A 19,867-nucleotide genomic window follows, 5' to 3' on the forward strand; every position below is an offset into this window, starting at 1 on the left:
TTTCCTCAACCATAAAATGTGGATGTCAATAATCCCCACTTCACAGGGTTTCCTTGAGGATGAAAAAGTGCTTCGAACAGCATCTGGTACATTGTAAGTTTCAATTAAAGACCATCGTTTTCCTCGGTCTGATTTCCAACAGACAGAATGCCAAGGAGAAGCAGAGACAGGTAAGGATAAGGAGAGAAGGAGTCATTGCTGGGTCTGGGCTCTGTACACTCTTTTGCAATTTTGTCAGATGTTTTAAGCAGAGGTTCATCCATCATTTTTGGAGGTGTTTTACTCCCCCAGGTCCCAGGCAGCTCCCTAAGACTTCCAGGGATCCTGAGAACAGGATGTCTTTTGTCTCTTCTAGAGCCTTCTGTGGGTGGTTGGGGGATGGGTAGCAAACAGTCCAAGGAGAACATTTTCTTTCTTGTCTAGCTTTTACCTGTCTTTCCACCTCCTCCCATTTCCATTTCATTAGGGAGTTTCACCTTAGCTCATTCTCCTAGTGTTCTGACACCGCATGGCACACATTTGGTTCTAGAATCACCGAGAGGTAGGCAGGACTTATAAGACTGTGACCATGTTACTGATGAGAAAGCCAACTGTCATAAAGTAAAGCTATTTGCTCAAGGTTGTACAAGGCTGTAAGGAAGAGCCAATGCCGTGGGTCTATAACAAGAGCTCATTGCTCTTGTCCTAGAATCTATTCACTCAGTGTTTACTGGGTCAATGAGGGTCAGGTTGCACTGATGCAGGGGGCAGAGGGGACAAAGATTAATAAATATAGATCTTCTTTTTTTTAAAAAAATTTTTCTTTGGCTGCACTGTGGAGCATGTGGGATCTTTGTTCCCCGACCAGGGATTGAACCTGTGCCCCCTGCATTGGGAGCGTGGAGTCTTAACCACTGGACCGCCAGGGAAGTCCCCCCCTGTGGATCTTCTAGCATGTTCAGAAGAGGTTTCCATCAACACAGCTGGTTGGAGCATTTGACCTCATCAGGTAGTTTCTGCCTGAGAGAATTAAGGTCTCCATCAACATGTTTGAAGGCTGTATGGTGCAGATACAACTGTGCTGATTTTAAAATATGATAAGTTGATTCTAACATTCTTCCGGAAGAGAAAAAGTGTGAGAATGTCAAAGAACATTTTGAACTAGAGAAAGATAGGAGACTTGTCCTACCAGATACAAAAACATATTAGAAATCAACAATAGTTGGAAAGTTCTGATGTTAGCCAAGGCAAGACAAACGGCTCTCCAAGCGGCTATGGATCCACACGAAGAAGTATTTGAAGGAGAAAGGATGGTCTTTTTATAATTCTGGAGTGGGGACATCTTTTTAGCAAGGCAAAATTTCCAGGCCATAATGGAAGAGACTGGAGGACTTGATAGCATAAAAATTTGAAATAGTTGTAGAGAGAAAGATAACAAACTCAAGAAAAGAAATAAAAAAAAAACTTCTCATATAGATACCTGATAAAACTATTTGTTGGTCTCTATCCAAAGAAAGACTTTGCAAACTCTTGGACTCAAGATTCCAATTCTAAAATCCACATCGTAGAAGTACCCACAGAGGCACATATAGTTACATGTTCCAGGATGTTCATTTCAGCATTGTTTGTCATAGGAAAAAAATAAGAACCTTACATGTCTACAAAAAGAACATTAGTCAAATAAATTGTAACACATCCAAACTACAGCATACTCTTCATAAAGTAAAAGGAATGAGGGTCTGGTATAGAAAAATTCCTAGGTTAAGTCAGAACAAGGAACAAGAACAAGGCTGTTGCTCTGCATTTTAAAAAATCTATTTGAATATAGCTATATATGTAAATAGAAACCGGTCCTGAAGGATCTCCAATGAACTGTGAATAAGAGTTACCCCTGGGAAGGGGAGTGGAATGGGTGGAAATAGGATTTTCAAGTTTTATTCTTCATGCCTCCTCTTTGTTCGGATGTTTAATTTGAACATGTAATCACTGTGTAATTTTAAAAATGTAAACAACAAGAAAGCAAGGCTCCTCATCCCCAGGGATGGAGAATAAGGACTTTGCACATCCATCTAAGCTGGGGAGTCAGACGAGCCAGGAGGCCACCCAGCCACTAAGGGACAGAAAACAGATGTGGAGGAACCGTGGGCCATGTGCACTCACCAATCCCCTGGTGCTCAGCTCCAAGCAGAGACTGTGGGTCGATTGCACAGGGCAAATGAGGGTTTTCTCTTCACTTGAACAAAAGAAATCAAGAATGTGGAAGAGGCAGATGTGACAGCCATAAAATGATGTATCACCCACAGATCTGAGGCCGTGGAAATGGCAACTCGGGCCTGTTCTAACTCAACTCAGCTCAGCGGCAGCAGTGTTAGGATGCTCAGATAGAGAGACATCTCTGCTATCCCGGTAGGGGATTCAGGCCTGCCTGCATGCAGGCAGCCTGTTGCGAGGCCTGGCCTCCTGACCTCTACTTGTTCTGAGCTTGTGAGCTGAGAAAGGGCTAAGCTGAAAATACAAGTCTTGCTTACCTGCAAGGAGCTGGGAAACCCGACAACACACCACACTTTCCCTGCCTCTTTCACTTTCAGTGGCATCAGATCCTAAAGAAACACGCTGGGAATTTGAACAGAGGTCTCCCTCTTCAGCTCCAGCCCCCAGGGTGGGTGGGGCACTCAGTTTCTCAGCTTTCTATCAGCCCCCGTGTGGGAGATGGAGGGGTGGGCTTGGAATTAACTGCCAGGAGATCTGGATTGTCAACAGAACATGCAGGAAGCTGGTTCTAAGCCGTGCATGTGAATTAAAGGGACAGAAATACTCCTTCAGTCTTCAGTATTTGGGGTAGCTTCCATAAAGCAGTTGCAGGAAAAATCATGGACCTGGATGTCATGTAAGTCCTAAGCCCTCCTGGAGTGATTTCTTACTGAATCATGTAAGAGGTAAGAGATCTGCACTCCTGTATCGAGTTCTTTTTGCCAATTTGTCTCATTTACATTATTAATAATAATAATAACACATATTTTGTACTTACTACACATCAGGTGTGATTTAAAGTATTTGCATGTATCGTCTCACCTAATTCTCACAATGGCTCTGTGGGCTGGGGCACGATTACTCTCATTTCACAGATGTAGAAACTGAGGCACAGTCAGTTGAAGCCACTCTCCAGGTTCACACGGATGGCAGGTGGTGATGCTGGTTCTTGTCTAGATGACCTGACTCCAGGGCTTCCTCTGCACTGTGCATGGAACCCTCAGCAGCCTCCTCAGATGTCACGGGGTCTGTGGACTAAATGAGTGTGAGAGGACAAAGGGGCCCATGGTGACGAGCAGCATGGAGGGCGCCTCCAAGGAAGTTCTTGGAAGCCATTAAGCAGGGGAGAGATGGCGTGGGGCTCAGGGGGACAGTCGCTCTGAGGATAAGTACCAACAATCGGGGGAATGGAACCCTATATTTGAAGTTTTCTGGCTTGTGCATTTTCATCAAAATAGGATATTGGTTGGTGTGAGGCCGAACAAAGGGGCCTCCACATCCCCTGTGGGAAAGGTGTGTATGGGTAGTTCTTTCTCAGTGACAGAGGTCTGGAGCCAAGGAGAATTTTCCAACTTGGCCTGGGAAACACTATGACAGCAGGAGGATTTAAGATAATTCAAATATAGTCCTTCAGCCCAACTCTCTATTTCATAGAAAGAACTTGTTCAGTGAGGAGTAGGGTCTGGTCCAAGGACTCATGGCTATTGAGTAAATGAGCTAGGACCAGACCCTGTTCTGTTTTCGAATTTGCCTTGGGCTGCCTTCTGTTCTGTTCTGGTACGTGGGCCACATGCACTCACAAACCGTGCACATCACAAAGGGGATGAGGAACCCAGCAGGAACCACCTCTGTGCTGAGGCCTGCCAGCCCATGCACGTCACAGACTTCCAAATGTTCATCATGGACAACACAGATAAGAGAGTATTTGCTGTAATGACTGGAAGAAAGTCAGTTCATTAGTAGTTACGTTCATTATCAGAGATTTGTACTTGATTCAACGGTTTCTAGTATTTTCAGAGAGTTGTGCGCCCATCACCACAATCCGGTTTTAGAACACCTCCTGGAAAGGTCCCCGGGGCTGACAGTCTTCATCAGTCAATCCCATTCTCACCCCCAGCCACAGGCAACCACTAACTTATCTTCTTTTTACATTGCTCTGGACATTGAATATACATGGAATCACATAATTTCTTGGTTGTTTTCATCTGGTTTCTTCACTTACCAAAATGTTTTCTTTTTTGAGATTTATCCATTTCTTTTTATTGCTTTTATTTATTGTATTCCATTGTATGAATATACTGCTTTCTGTTTACTCATTCATCAGCTGGCAGACATTTGACTATTATGAATAATCCTGCTATGAATAGGGCTTCCCTGGTGACGCAATGGTTAAGAATCTGCCTGCCAATGCAGGGGACACAGGTTCGAGCCCTGGTCGGGGAAGATCCCACATGCCACGGAGCAACTAAGACCATGCGCCACAACTGCTGAGCCTGTGCTCTAGAGCCTGCGAGCCAACTACTGAGCCCACGTGTTAAAACTACTGAAGCCCGCGCGCCTAGAGCCTGTGCTCCGCAACAAGGGAAGCCACTGCAACAAGAAGCCCACGCACCACAACAAAGAGTAGCCCCCGCTTGCTGCAACTGGAGAAAGCTCGCACGCAGCAACGAAGACCCAATGCAGCCAAAAATAAATAAATAAAATAAATTAAAAAAAAAATCTTATGAATACTTGTGTACAATTTTTTGCACAAACATGTTTTTCTCTTGGAAGTGGATTTGCTGGCCCACATGACAAATTTATATTAAGAAACTGCCAAACTTTTCCAAAGTAGTTGTACCATTTTACCTTTCCACCAACAATGTAGTTTCCAATTTTCTCCGCATCTTGCCAATATTTGGTGTTATCTGTCTTTTTGATTTTAGTCATTCTAGTGAGTGTGTAATAGTATCTCTTTGTAGTTTTAATTTGCATTTCTCTGATGACTAATGAGGTCGAATACGTTTTCATGAGTTTAGCTATTTGAATGTCTCTCTTGATGCAATGTCAAGTCTTTCACCATTTTAAAATTATGCTTTTGGATTTCTTATTTTGGGGCTGTGTTCTTTATATTTATGGATACACATGTTTTATTACATATGATTGGCAAATATTTTCTCACAGTCTGTGACCTGTCTTCATTTCTTTCAAGCTGTCTTTTGAAGAACAAATTAAACAATGAATTAATGAAGCTTAATTTACTAATTTTTCCTTTTATGGCTTACGCTTTTGGTATTGTATCTATGTTTGCCTAACCAAAGATTTAAAATATTTCCTCCTGTGCTTTCTCTTAGAAGTTTCGTAGTTTTAAGATTTATATTTAGGCCTGTGGTCCACGTGTCCTAACCTGACTCAAAGCCCCACTTTTCCTGAGCTAGAGCCTTCTGTGGACAATAGAAAGGGAGCCGTTGTGGGTGGCTTCCTTCTCCCCTGGGGGCAACTGCTGAGTGGAAACCGGCTCAAAAGGTTTCCATGCTGCTCACCCAGCCACTGCCTTTCTAAACAGAGGTCCGTTGATAGAGCACTTCAGAACCCTCTCTCTCTCACTGTTTCTAAAACAGCAATTTGTAAACTGCTTGAGGTTTGAGATGACTGTTGTTTCTCAACATTTTGCTTGTTTCATACAAATTTATTGCTTCTAGTAGATATTTTCTGTGGTGTGTATTACCAGATTGTGGTCACTCTATAGCTTTAATATAAAGACTCTATTTTTGGTTCGTGTTGATGTGTTTCAAGGATTGAAGTTAAATAATGTGTGAGCATTAAATAATGTCAATAAAGTTAAATAATGTCCACCATCTTTTCCAGGAACGTCCAAACATTTTTTTTTTGAGTCCAATCATTTTTTAAATGTAGCAATAAACTAGATTATTGCAATTTTGACTTATAGAGTATTATAAAAGTAGCTGAAAAGTTACAATCCTAATCTGTTTATAAAAATAATAGGTCTGGTATTTTTGTAGTCATAAGTGGCCAAGGGTTAAATCAATAGGAACCAAGGAAATTTCAGATACTGTACATTGAAGAAAGGCACTAAGAAATTAAATTAATATTTTCCAAAAACCCCCACGACACAAACACACACACACACACACACACACACACACACACACACACACAGAGAATACTACCCTAGGCCTGCAGAATTTAAAATCAAGAGACTATTCTGTTGAATAGATTACATACGCAAAAGACTGATTATCAGGAATGTAGGTTTATTTCATTAAAAAACAAAACAAAACAGATTCATCCCCCAAAGAGTACTGTATCCTTTAAAGCAGCGGCAATCACAAGGCACATATGTACAAAATACCTCGGGCAAAATAGAAACTAAAAATTAAAAAAATATGTTATTTAAAAAGATGTTGAAGACCATTTGTTAATATGAACATATATTATAAAATGACATTTTTAATATAATTTTATTCCTTTCTCTTTAATAAGAGATAGAGTAATAGCGTAATATTTATGTAGTACCTTATGGCACATATCACAAACATTTATACCACCCAACTTGGTTTGCTAAAGAAAAAACAAATAGCTGAAACACAGCTTAAAAATTTTATTTTTAGTGCTTTCACATCTTTTTTAGATATCTGGAATTCATAAACTGAAAAGAAATAAAGGTCTCATTTTCTTTAGCTTAGAAAAAAAGCTTGTAGTTATACGTCCCTATACAAAAAACAACACATTCTAGATATTCTAAAATATCAAGGACATGATTTCTATTTTGGGATCATCACAATAATCCTCTTCTGAAAACAGATTAGAAGTCAACACATAACGAATGTACAGGTCAATTATACTAAAATAAAATAGCATTTAATTTAAATTATTGCTCACTTAGGAAGTATAATGACTATTCTCTGGTTAGGGATGCTAAGATTCACTGTTAGAAATGGTGCAACATCAGTATTTAGTGTATATAAAAATTCTAGGATTCAAATATATTATAATGAAAAATTTATAATGATCACACATAAAGTATTCTTTATATATTAGCCACCATTGAGCTTCACATGACGAAGACTGAAAAAGATGTGGTTGAATTAGATCTTCAATACATTTTGTATCATATATGCTGAAGTGCCTCTAAGCTTTAATGTTGCAGAAAATTTTCTATGAGATATTAAGGAGTGCTCACAATCTTTATCATTAGAAGGGAAAGAAGATACACTGAAGCTCCATTTTTAAACAATGACAACAAAAAAAAGAATATAAAATAGTAGTATTAATAAAACGTTTAAATAGTACTAAACAGCACAATTTAAATATCAATTATATGCTGTCATTAGTTTTTCTCTTAAGAAAATCAGTTCTTGGGCTTTTGGATTTGTTTTCTTTTAAGTACCCAGCATCCTTTTCATGGTCATACACTGAGTCGATATCCACACCATCTAGTGACACCCTATGTGGTTCCCGCAGGCCCCCTCTGGCTCACTCTGCAGTGACTCAGGTCTGTCTGCATGTTGCGTGGTGAGAGGCCACCAGGCCCCAGACTAAAGCAGCACAGTCTGGGCCACCTTGCTGATTGTGGTCGCAGCTTTCTCTAGTTCCTCTTCTGTTTGTTCCACTGTGACCACAACCCTAATGCTGAGAAATAATAAGGGACACAAAAGACAGTCAAATGAGAGTCTATACCAAGGGTCAGCCTGCCACCTGTTTTTGTGAATAAAGCTCTTCTACTGGAACATGGCCTACTGTCCATAGCCACTTTCTCACTGCCCCGGCAGGGTTGCGTAGTTGTGGCAGGGACCTTGTGTCCTGCAAGCTGAAAGTATTTTACTATCTGCTATTTACAGGAGTTTGCCGTTCCCTGCCTGGACTAGTAGCGATCTAGTCAAGGTAACCTTGCAGTAGGGCTCTGCCCAGGGCCGGCAGGAAACTCTGTCCTTTAAATCTACCGCTGCAAGCAGTATCAGGCCCAAAGCAGGAAGTCAACGTTTCTCATATTAATGAGTGTGTGGTTGTTCATAAGTGTAATTCAATTAAGTCATATAGAGGTTCTACAATACTTTGATGCGAGGCAGAAATTTTCAAGTTTTCAGGAAACTGAAGACAAGAAATATCAGCCTGACAGGGCACTTCTACCCCTGTCCCTCTCACTCCCCTTTGCAAACATCTGCATCAGCCACTGGACACATACACACTGAGTTGGGCTGGGCCCAGAGTCCTGAGGGCACAAAATGACGGTGGCCCCTGTCCTCATGAAACACAGGATCACAACTTTGGATGGTGTAACTAGAACGGAGAGAGCAGGATCTTTAGGGTGCTTTCGAGCTGCTGCCAGAACAGTCTTCCAGAACCCAGCCCAGTGCTCCACGCCTGCACAGCGCTGACTTTGTGTGCTCTCGTGGGTCTCTCCCAGACTCTTCCAGGCTCCCTCTCCATGGTGCCTCTCAAACCTGTGCTCTGGGCTCCCCAGGTGCACCTGTAGGTCTCTACGCCACTGCAGACCCTGCTGGAAGGCCTGATGCCCACCCCAGCTTGTTTGATATGCTTGATTTTGCAGGCTTGGCTTAAGCGTCTCCTGTTCTAGGAAGCCTCAGCCCGTCCCAGGCCAGAACTAACCATGCCCTCCTCCTCTGTGACCTCCCTGACCTGTGTCATGACCCTGAAACCCTCAAGCTCTGGGTGTCTACCTTCTTGGACTACACTGTTTAAGTGCTTAGGGGACAGAATCAGGTGTTGAATGAACGCCAATTTTAAATCATGAGTCAAGGTGGCCTTCCCACTGAGGGCTGCTTGAACCTCTGTAGAGGTTTTCCCCACTGTCACTTTGCTTTTCCTTGGGTGTTTAATACATATTTGTCAGATGAAGTACCACATAGTGCTTGGGCCAGAGGTGGGATGAGCAGCAACCCCCAGACTGTGCCCCCCCCCCACACACCGTAAGGACTATCCTGGTGGCGGAAACAGCTGGCCCAGCACATGCTACCGCAGCACAGTGGTAGGTCGTCGCCAGTGCGAACCTGGGCTGTCCCAGTTCGTTCTTGGGATTGCAGATGTGTCATTAAGTTAATTACAGAGTCCTGAGGGCATTTTCAATTAAAATGGGAAAACATCTAGCTTAAGAACAGAAACAGGTGATGTTCTATCTTTTAACAATACACATTCTTCCTTATCCTGTGACAGTCGTTCAAAAAATTTCAAAACATAATACATTTCATACAGAGTTTAAAGTAGAAAACAATGACTCAGGTCATAATTTTAAGTCTACCAACCTTGGAGGAGGGAGATACTTCTCTTCTTTCTCCAGGTAGCGCGCCTGAGTTAACGCGATGCCTCTGTCCATGCACTGTATGAGGAAAAGGAATACATTTGCAACCTGGACTGCAGACACTGATCATTAAAACAGGAAGGTGCAGTGAAATGCTACTCTTAATAGTAGTTTTAATTCATTTTTCCAATTATAACTGCTAGAAGACAAAACAAAATACCACAGAATCATCTTGAGAGCTCTGTTCTACAGAACTTCCTGCAATAATGGAGGTGTTTGCCCTGTGCTGTCCAGGACGGCAGTCAGGGGCCCACGTGGCTCTCGGGCACTTTGAGATATGGCTAGTGCAACTGTAACACTGAACTTTGAATCTGACTTAATTTAAACAGCCATAGGTAACTAGTGTTTACCACTTTAGGCAAAGCAGAGTTAGGACAGGGGGAAACAGGACCAACAAAGCCCCGGAGGCTAACCAAGAGCTGCACTTAGTAACGCCAGCAGAATCATTTCAGAGAGGAACTGCTCACACGTCAAATATCAACAACACCTCTGATTCCCATGTGCTACACTCGGACACAGTGCTACCAAGCACAGAAGAGTCTGGTGTCACATTTTGCACAGCTTTCCAATACATCAGCTACCTGCCAACATTTTTTAAAAAATTAAATAATCGCTATCAAAATAAAGCATAAAGTCAGACGAGGGTAATGGTTTATAAGGGTTACTCCTTGGGGTGATGAAACGTTTTGAAATCAGTGATGGCTGCACAACCCTGTGAGAATACTAAAAACCACTCAACTGTATACTTTAAAGAGTGAATTTTATGGAACGTGAATTGTATTTTTAAACAAATGAACAAACAAACTAACAGTCAGCTAGAGCAAGGGGTGTTGTAAAGGAAAGAACAATCACTGCCAGCGTGTGGCAGTGCAGGTATTTGCCTGAAGAGGGGCCATTCTGTAAGCTGTGAGGCAAGGTTTTCCTCTGCTAGGAAAAGATGGAAAACAATGGCAGGCAATGTCTTTTGCTGATTCTACATTCTGGAAGTCTACTTGGAAAAGTTAACTCCTTCTGCAAACATCTGGACTGGCTCTGTTTCTAGTCCTGTCTAGTTAAGAAACAGTATAAACCATAGCTCAGTTTGTAAAAACTGTTTTATCAGGAAGTCAACAAAAATTTGGCAGAACTGCTCAGTTCTGCAAAGCTTAAACAAGAACTACGGTGTCATGATCCTTTTTTCTCTTTCAAATATTGAAAAGAAAAAGCAAAGAGGAACAGGACAAAAGACTTATTAAGATGGAAGCTGCAATGATGCAAAGAAACTCTAAGAGTTTTCCTCTTCCTTCCTACAAATGCAGTTTCCAGATAGTATTCTGTTCCCTTCCCCAGAGGCTGTTCTCTCCTCATTCAATTCTGAAGGTGATTTCCTGAAGACAGCCAATATCCAGCGGGAGCCCACAGATGTAATTTTGGGATCTGTGAATTGTCCAGACTCACTTTTTCTTTTTGTTATGAGGATAACCTATGTAAGAGAAGTATCGAGTCACTTGATTCACATGCCCTTTCTGAGTCTCCCTCTGGAACAGAGTTGCAGTAAGACCTTAGCTGTCGCTACCTAGTGAGAAAAGAACCGAGGTGGATCTGACTGGAACTGACACCCTGGCACCTAGAGAAGGCCCACGTCCTGTGACACAAAGTCACCCTGAGGGGGGTTGGAGGGGAGGCTCTGGGATAATAACGGCGTCACCACAGACTCCAACATAGGACATGCAGCTTCACAAGGCTGCTCTGGCGGCAGTCAGCGTCAGTCACACCACCCGGCAACTCAGTTAGAAAACAAACTCAGCTGTCACATGAAGGTAATGTCATAATTTGACTCTTACTAGGCTTGTCTGTTCTGCTTATATTTGTTATAAATTTGTTTTGGTATTACATTTGTATAGGAGCTCTAATTAAAAGGATGTTGTACTTCCTTTTATAGCTTATACATTTAAGTAATATGACAATAAAAACACCGAGGCAGTAAAAAAGGTCTGTGGGATGCTTTTCCCCTTTAAAGAGTTTTTTTTCATGTTTGCAGAGCTGCACCTGAGGAGACATCCGTGACATTTCCTCACCCAGCGAGGCGAGAGCCACTCCAGCCTGTTCATTCATAATCTGACACGTTTCCTTAATTAGGAATCTCATATTCTGGGTTTGGTTTTATTTTGTTTTTTTAGGACAACTGACGCTGGAAGGCCACAAGTTGCAAGAAGCTCTCCACGAATCAATGCTCCACAAATTGCAAGAAGCTCTCCACGAATCAATGCCTGCAGGTACTGTGGTTCACACATCGTAGGGTACAGGTCAGCTGAAGCCAGAGGCTGGCTTAGCACCACAGTCTCCATACTGAGCAGCCACGTGACTGCCTGCTGTGCCACAGCCGGGCAGGGGCACATGGCAGACTTGACCGTCACTACTACCCTGATGCCTGGCAGCACGGACTCAGGGAAGGAGCCTCTGAAAGGAACCGTCAGGACAAGCAGGACAAGGAAATTCTCAAATACATACTCCACGTATTTCAGATTCAAGTACAAGGCAGCACCCCCCTCGGTGCTCAGTGCTGCAGGGCCACTTGACCATTCTTTAGAAGGAGGAAAGTGAGGAGAGAGGACTTGGGTGAAAGCAGCTCTACTGAACAGTAAAAGGCCAAGGGATCTTCCCTAGTGATGCGTTTCTTAGTTAATAACTAAGGTACACTTAGTAGTAAGACTTTCAGAAGTCAGACATTTAAATCAAGCTCCCAAGTTAGGCATGGTAAAGGAGTGGCTCTTCTTCCTTCCTTTTTGGTTACAAGATTATTTCGACCTGTTTCTGAGCTATGCTGGGTGTTCAGCCCCAGTCAGCTGTCCGGTGTTGTGCGCCATCACCATACACAATGCCATCCCCACCTACATGTGCAAAAGCCTGGCTTTGTAAATAGTAAGCAACTGGGTTTTCTGGAAGACTAATTATTCAGAGTGGAAGCAAAGTGTATTTTAATACAATGTGGCAAAGAACACAACTTCAATGTGAACTGAAAATTGACCCAATGGAATAACCTGCAGCCTGTCAGCAGAGACTGCTACAGACTCCACTGGGCAGGGACAGATGTCGGGAAGGCTGGGCATCGGAACAATTCCATGTCACCAGAGGGGTAACCACAATTTCTGTTGTACCCAATCTCTTAGGGCAAAGAGAGCATTCTTAAAAATGGCCTTAAAAATTGCTTGGGTTCAGGGTAGAAGAGTACGAAGAGATTCACCCGAATAACTGGATACTCACTTGAGTTACTATTTCCTGAAGTAGTTTAACATCTCTTTCTCGACACCCAGTGCTCTCTTCCAGCTGGAGGTGAAATGCTGGAGAAATGGACTCACCCACCACTTTTAATCCAGAAATGCTGAGGAAGGGTAACACACACACAAGCATAAATCCTCTTCCGAGCTCAGATTTCTCACATATAAATAATTTTACAAAGTCTGCATTAATGAAGGTGACAGAAACTTGGGACTTCCATGGGAAACATCATGTGGTGGGATTCCAGATCTGACAAAGGGAGGTAAAAATGCACGCTCTGGGCAGTGCTTCCTAGTCTAGGACACCCTGCAGCATGGCTGGGAAGAGGATTCCCGGTCCCGCGGGACCCTCCGGCTCACATTTCACAGAGAACACGTGCGTCATCCCCAGCCTCCCACCAGACGGTCTACGCGCCTCACCCACCTTGGCTGGGGCCAACCCCTCCTCGAGGGGCCCCTTGCAGGCCCACTCAGCCCTGGGCCTCTGTCCTGTCGCTTCCTCTCACCTGCTCTCTCCTGTTCTTGCACGGTTAGCACCAGACACGCCCGGTCCCAGGTCCAGGGGGGGCCTCCCTCATCACCCACTTTAGGGAAGTGTCTGCACCATCATTTTCTATTACCTCTGTTTCCTCCATGGATAACATATTATAATTGATAATGTTGCTTCCTTATTTTCTAAATCTTTAGTTTGTATCTTGTCTTTTATAAACAACAGGGATAATTTCTGACACTAAAATTTTATACTTTGATCACCAACAGTATATTTAGGTTGTAAAGCTGTCTTCTTGTGTACATGTTTAATTTTAAATTTTTCTTGAATTACAATTATTTTCTTCTCTCTTAGGATTAACAGCACAGAAATCTGCTGTTTCTCAGGAAGGAAGGGAGATTTCTTTAGGGGTGAAAGCCTGTATTTTCAAATGATTATTGCAGTGTTATGAGAACAGTAGGCCATATAATTTAGCCACGTATGGTTTGATTTCTGACCTATCTCCTAGGACAAAAAGAGTGATACATGTCTATTTGAAATTGGGCTAAACATTTTAAATGGCTTTCATTTAGTCTGCTTTACCTGGAAAGATTTGCTTTTCCCTTAGAATGAAATGAGCACAAAAAGCACTTGCTGGCATATTCGATTCTTCAAACATGTTTAGGACTCAACAAGCTTTTACTGAATGACTACCTGTGCCGAGTATCACATGAAGTGAGGAAGCTAAGCTCACCTGCCTTTCAAACCACCCTTGAACATCATTAATTTGTGTCTACTTTCTTTAAATGTAATGCATCACACTAGGATCTCTCAGTAAATCAGGCTGCAGATTTGAATCATGGAATCTTAGACTCTAGGGCTTCTGGAATATGGGGAAACCTTATAGATCAGTTGTTTTACTACTGTAGAAACTAAGAAATATGCTTTCAAAACCCATTTCTTAGGTGAATTTTGAATGTGTTAAACTTGTACACAAAGAAGTATTAATTGTTTTAGGTCATGTACTCTCAGGGAGAACTTAAAGAATTACTTTTCAAATTGCATTTCATATGAATTAAATGGCCTGGATTTTCCTTGATACAAACAAGGCACCTATAAGCCCAATCGAGCTTATTATTTGATCAAATGGGCTCATCTCACATGTTAGGTGGAGCAAGTTGGTGTGAGAAGGAATGAAACAAAATGCCCTCTTTCTGGCTGCCTGGATGCTGCATTAAAGTTTAACTAAAACCAAATGGACAGAGAATTATAACTTGAGTTCAGAAAGTTAGAAGTTGTGTTTCAGAGCCTGTTATACTTAAAAAAAGCATTTCTGGAGAGCACATTATTTACCATATTATTTTACCCATTTTACCAAATGGAAATACTAAACACTGGTCTAGGTCCTAGGGATAGAACAATCAACAGTTCAGACGTGGTCTCCATCATGTGCTTAGTGTGGGGAAAGCGCTGGACATGAATAATTATGTTAGAATTTAGGAGCTCTTCAAGATTCCAGCAAGGACCCAAAGCAGCATAGGCCGCTGACTTCCTCTCCCAAATGCAACCTCAGAGATGAGAGAAGCAAATCACTGATTAGAGGAGACTAAAAAAAATTACTTAGAACTGAACACTGAAAATACTTACTGCCTTTGAAATGTTTATCCTTAAGATATTTATTGGAAAATAATAACACCAATAACCTAAATGTAAAAAGCTAAAAAAGAGTAAAAAAACACAATTCAATGAAACAAGAAAGTAGAGAAATAAGGGAAAAAAAATCAATCAGAGAAAACAAAATATGAGTAAAAAACAAAATCAAACTTAAAAAACGTGCTGGGCAAAATCCTGGACAGATTATCATAAGAATGAAAACGACAGAAACAGAAAATAAAAAGGGGAAATAACAGACACAAGAGAGATAATCACAGACTATGCCCAGCCCAAAGGCCCCAAGTCTAGAGAGTCTTACAGAGGAGTCCTGCTCAACTTTGAAGAAACAAATAATCAAGCCTGGTCTTATACAATGGCTCCATAACGCAGGGAAGTGGAAAAACTGCTCAATATTTTATTGAGGCTACCACACATTGATTCCTAGGTTATGTAAGGTTGTTGTAACAAAAGATTATAGGCCCATTTAAATTATAAATATGGATATAAAAATTCAAAATTCTAACAGGGCAGAAAAATATACTGTAATCAAGGAGGAATTTACTCAGGAATGCAAGGATGTTTTAACATCAGAAAATACAGTCATCCCTCAGTAGTCACAGGAACATTCTGGGTAAAGTGCCGTAGAGGTGGGTTTCAGTAGTTTCAAGTGTACATGAGAGGTGAGGATGTGGAGAGGGCATAAACAACTCTGGAAAAAGACTGGCTATAAAGAGAAGCAGAGCAATGGGCTAGTTGCTAGAGGGGAGTATGGGGCCACAGGAAAGAAGAATTTAAGACAAGATAGGGCAGGGTGTACTTGAATGCTAATCAAATGACTCAGGAAAGGGGAGAGACTGAAGAGAAAGGAGAGGAGACAACCAAAGGCACTTGGTCCTTAAGAAAGAAGAGCTGTGATAGATGGAGGAACGTTTCTTTGGCTATAACACGAGGGAAGACTGGTTCGGATACCCGCAGGTGTGCAGGTCTGTGAGGTAAAATGAGGGAGTTCCCAAGCGACAGCATGAGGCAAGGCTGTCAGCTAAAACTGGGTGGAGTGAGACAGAGGGTTAGGGATTTTGGAGAGAAGAAAAAGTGTGAAAGAACTGGGAAAAGTAGAGGATTGGATTTAAAAAATAAACAGATTAACACTCATAGAATAAAGGGCATCTGAGGTAGGTGTTCATGAATTGACAGTGACTCCAATGTGCTAGGCTGAACTGGTTTATTAATATTTCATAAGCCAATGTAACTGGAAACAATAATATCTCTCTACCATAAATCATACAAGGACTTTTGTTAGGATCAGAAAGTCAGACCCAACTTCAATTATTTCTCCCCCTACTTTATCGGGAACATCTGTGACCCGCTTATTTATTAACTGTCCTTTTTAGAAAAGTTTCTAGTTTCCATATCTGGCAATAGGGATAGGACTTCCATGACTGAGAAGGCAGGTTTCAACTTGGAAAGGCAAAAAGAAACCACAGGCAAGGTGAGATCATTTTCTGTAAGATAAGAAATCTGCCTGAAGATGTCACTAGCCTCAATTTTTTTCTCAATTCTAGAGGAATCTTAAAGAACTACTCTTGTGTTGTTAAAACAAAAGTAAACAGAACACTCATAAGGTTCACTTCTATTTCACTTGTTTCTTTTTCTTGAAGTAACTTAAAATAAATCAGTAATTTTCTAAAAAGCAGCATGGACAGTATGAACCCACTGTCATCCTTTTATCCTTACAAGATGTGTGGAGATTCGCCAGTGTTCATGCTGGTTATTTCTGGTGGCAGCATGTTGTGTTATTTTTTTTCATCTTTGTTACCTTCTGTACTGCTGTAGTATTTTACCAACGAGCTTGTATCATTTTTAGAAAAACAAAGTTATGATATTTTAAAACAATGACAAAATGAATGCTCTGGTTTCACAAACAGAGACAAATTTGAATGAACTGTGTTTTTGGTTTCTTAGCTGCAATTTAGACAAACTGACTCAAGCCTATTAAATGCACTGAAAACCAAAGAGGTGACATTCAAAATTTTTCACAAGTTGTTTAAATGTTGTGCAGATAAACTTTTGAGTTGGTTGAAAATATGTAAAACTCACCCTTGTAAAGCTTTATGAATTCGTTTGCACTTTTCCTTCAACACTGCAAAAATATCTGAAGGAAACAAATACATTAGTACATTTGGAAGACTGCATATACTAATCTAAAAATGTTTTTAAAGATCCAGTTCATCAATTTAAAATGCAGCAAATCCTTCTGCCCACTAATAACACACAAATAGACTGCCAGTAACTCCTCTGAAGGTCCCCAACTTTCATCTGTGGCATATACTAGCTGGCACCTGCTCACCCAACTTTCAGCAAAATCTGGGATGAGGTTTTCCAGAACAAAACAATGGCTCTTGTTCTTATTAAGATACTATAAATTATCTGGCCAAGAACAAAAGGGTACAAATATATTAAATATTTCTGGACCCTAAACAATTTGGGAAAAAATAGACATTGCAGTAATGTTTATGATCTCTTCTTGATATTTTCACTTTCTTTTAAGGAAAATCCACAAACTGAAATATCTGAGGAGACAGGAGTGGCAGGTATCTGACAAGCAAGCATGTGAATGTGCACACAGAAACACTCACTTTTACTGATTCTCTGAATTAAAACCAATGCTGAATCTTTAGAAATTTATAAAATTTAAAATTACAAATACCAGGCCTGCTTTTCCATTTTCCTTTTAGCCTTTGGTGAGGAGGCGCTATCACAGCCCCAAACCACATTTTAAATTGAGTCGACTGCCCATTAAGCAAGCTTTAATAGTTGGTAAACCTGTATGGCCTCAGCACCAACTCATGAATCAAAGGCTGATGAGGAAAACTAGACAACAGTTATAAAATTATAAGTACCAAGAATTAGCATACTTCAGCTAATTTCTCAAAAAACCCCGATAAACTAAAGGATGACTGGCCCAGAGCTAGTCCCTCCTTTTCCTGGCATCTCTGCCCACCAAGGGAGCGAGCTTTGCTTTGGCTCTGCCTTCACCTCCAGAAACACGAGAGAAGCTCTAACCCGAAACCCTGAGGCAGGGACAAAACTTCTTCACCATCATTTTTCCCATAAATTGCCAGATAACGTAATTCAGAGCCAGAGCTTTGTCTGGGAAATCATTTCCTCCAGCTAATTTCTCCAAAAAGGCAAACCAGCAGCATGGCTAACATGACTTGAAATATCTGTGACTTCCTGTGTTTAAAGGTTATACCTGGATTTTCTTCCATGATGTTGAGGGCCTCAATTGCAGCAGCAGCTAAGAGGGGAGGTAATGAAGCTGAAAAGCAGTATCCCTGGCCGGAAAGTCGCTGAGAAGAAACACACAAGTTATAAAACATAAACACTTTTTTTTGTCTTTGTTTTCCTTTGGCTAAAAAAACTAAAGGCACCAAATCTCTGCACTCCCTATCAAATAGCACATACAAATGGTGAGGTGGTAAGACCCAGGCATGTACAGAAGTTATGTAACAAAACCAAAACTTTTTTAGAAAGGGAGATAATTTCTAAATGTAAATATTTTGAATGATTCTTTAACAAATCTACTTCTAAATAAAAATTGTGTGACAAACTAAGTTAGAATGAAATTTTGTAATAGCAGTTACATTTTTAGTTGACCAATGGAGCAACAGGTTTCAGTTTTTACTTCTGTTTTTAAAAAGAACCCACCTGATGGTCAATTACAAAAGACCTGCCACAGCAGAAACCCCCAATAGAAGCAAGTGAATTCTCCATGTTGGCACTGATAAGATCAATATCATCAATCTGTCAGAAAAGAGGGACAGCGGGAGTTATTTCTCAATTTAAAGAAAAGTTGGGGGGAAAGGCCAATGTCAATCCTAGAGACAAAATTTCAGCACTAATCATGTCAACATCTGGATTCAAACTACCTCCTTGAAAATAAAGGGTAAGTCATACAAAATCAATCGTTAAAAGGACCAATGTTTCATAGCCCACCTCTGAAGATGTCTCACTTTATACTTTTTTGCCATTCCATCATTCATTGACAATTTATTCACCGTGGAAGAGCTAGATAAAAGATGAAATCTAAAGTTGTTTGATACTAAACATATTCAGAGGTACAAGATAAGATCATTTCCTTGCTAAAACAGTGGTCTCAGCTGTCCTTCTCCACAGAAGGTACTTGAGAGAAATAAAAAGAAATCTATCAGGGTTTTGAACACTTTGGAGCAAGTACTACATTCCATTTACCTTTTCTACCTTTTCAAAAATGAAATCAATTTATCCAAACATGATGGCAATGGGCCATCATGGGCTCTGACCAAAATGGACCAACTGGGCAGTGGATGAACCTAATGTGCCCACTGGGCTCCTGAGTACCCACTACATTCTCAACAGCTCAGCACTCCTTTGGTCCTCACCTTCTGCTCCAGCCCCCAGCACCAAGTTCCACCCTGCATACAGCAGCCATTCTGTAATTACTCACTGATGGCCATAATAATGACTGGTCAGATCACATCTGGTGTTTTCCCAAGTGTTCCACAGATCCAACAAGGAAACCTGTGCACTATTCTTTTTTTTAACCTTTCATTATGAAAAATTTCAAACATATACAAAAGTATAAAGAATCCCCATCACCAGATTCAATAATTATCAACTTATGGACAATCCTGTTCCACGTATAAGCCCCCTACTGCCCTCTTCATTTCTTTGGAGCAAATCTCAGACTTTTTATGTTTTCATCTATAAATATTTCAGTGTGCATTTCTAAAAGATATGCACTCTTTCAAAAACATTACCACACTTAAAAAATGAAAAATTTCTTAATATCAAATACTGAGTGTTCAAGCATCTGTCTCACAAAGCTTGTTTTTCACAGTATTTGTTTGAATTAGGGTCCAAATAAGGTTCATACATTCTGCACTCTTACTCAAGCCATTATAAATACTACCTCTGAGACAACTGCTGGAAGCAGTGAGAAAACTGGAACAGTGAAATTAGATAGTGCTTTTTCCTTCTTTAAAATGTTCATGCCTTAAAAATTGCTCTGGTGTAAATTTTACTTGAATTACATTTCCATTTATCTTAAATTCTTCAGTGCATTTCATTGCCAAATGTCAGTTTGTCTTTGAAGAGTATGCTTCAGTCAACTTGGTGTGA

The 19,867-nt window shown here is 40.9% G+C and overlaps 1 protein-coding gene across 2 annotated transcripts in view; it reads right to left on the reverse strand.

Annotated features, from left to right (window-relative positions):
* Nucleotides 1-6,246: 6,246 nt before the first annotated feature.
* SPTLC1 (serine palmitoyltransferase long chain base subunit 1) overlaps nt 6,247-19,867 on the reverse strand; it is a 74,989-nt gene continuing 61,368 nt past the window's right edge. For both annotated transcript variants that reach the window (XM_067745050.1, XM_067745049.1), the window contains 6 exons: nt 18,416-18,511; nt 17,961-18,057; nt 16,805-16,859; nt 12,572-12,689; nt 9,273-9,346; nt 6,247-7,641 (listed from right to left, as the gene is read on the reverse strand). In XM_067745050.1, coding sequence (XP_067601151.1) covers nt 7,548-7,641; nt 9,273-9,346; nt 12,572-12,689; nt 16,805-16,859; nt 17,961-18,057; nt 18,416-18,511 — 534 coding nt within the window. In that variant the 3' untranslated portion in view covers nt 6,247-7,547. The remainder of the gene's footprint in view (nt 7,642-9,272; nt 9,347-12,571; nt 12,690-16,804; nt 16,860-17,960; nt 18,058-18,415; nt 18,512-19,867) is intronic.

The sequence above is a fragment of the Pseudorca crassidens genome, chromosome 7, assembly GCF_039906515.1.
Source record: "Pseudorca crassidens isolate mPseCra1 chromosome 7, mPseCra1.hap1, whole genome shotgun sequence".
NCBI lineage: Eukaryota > Metazoa > Chordata > Mammalia > Artiodactyla > Delphinidae > Pseudorca > Pseudorca crassidens.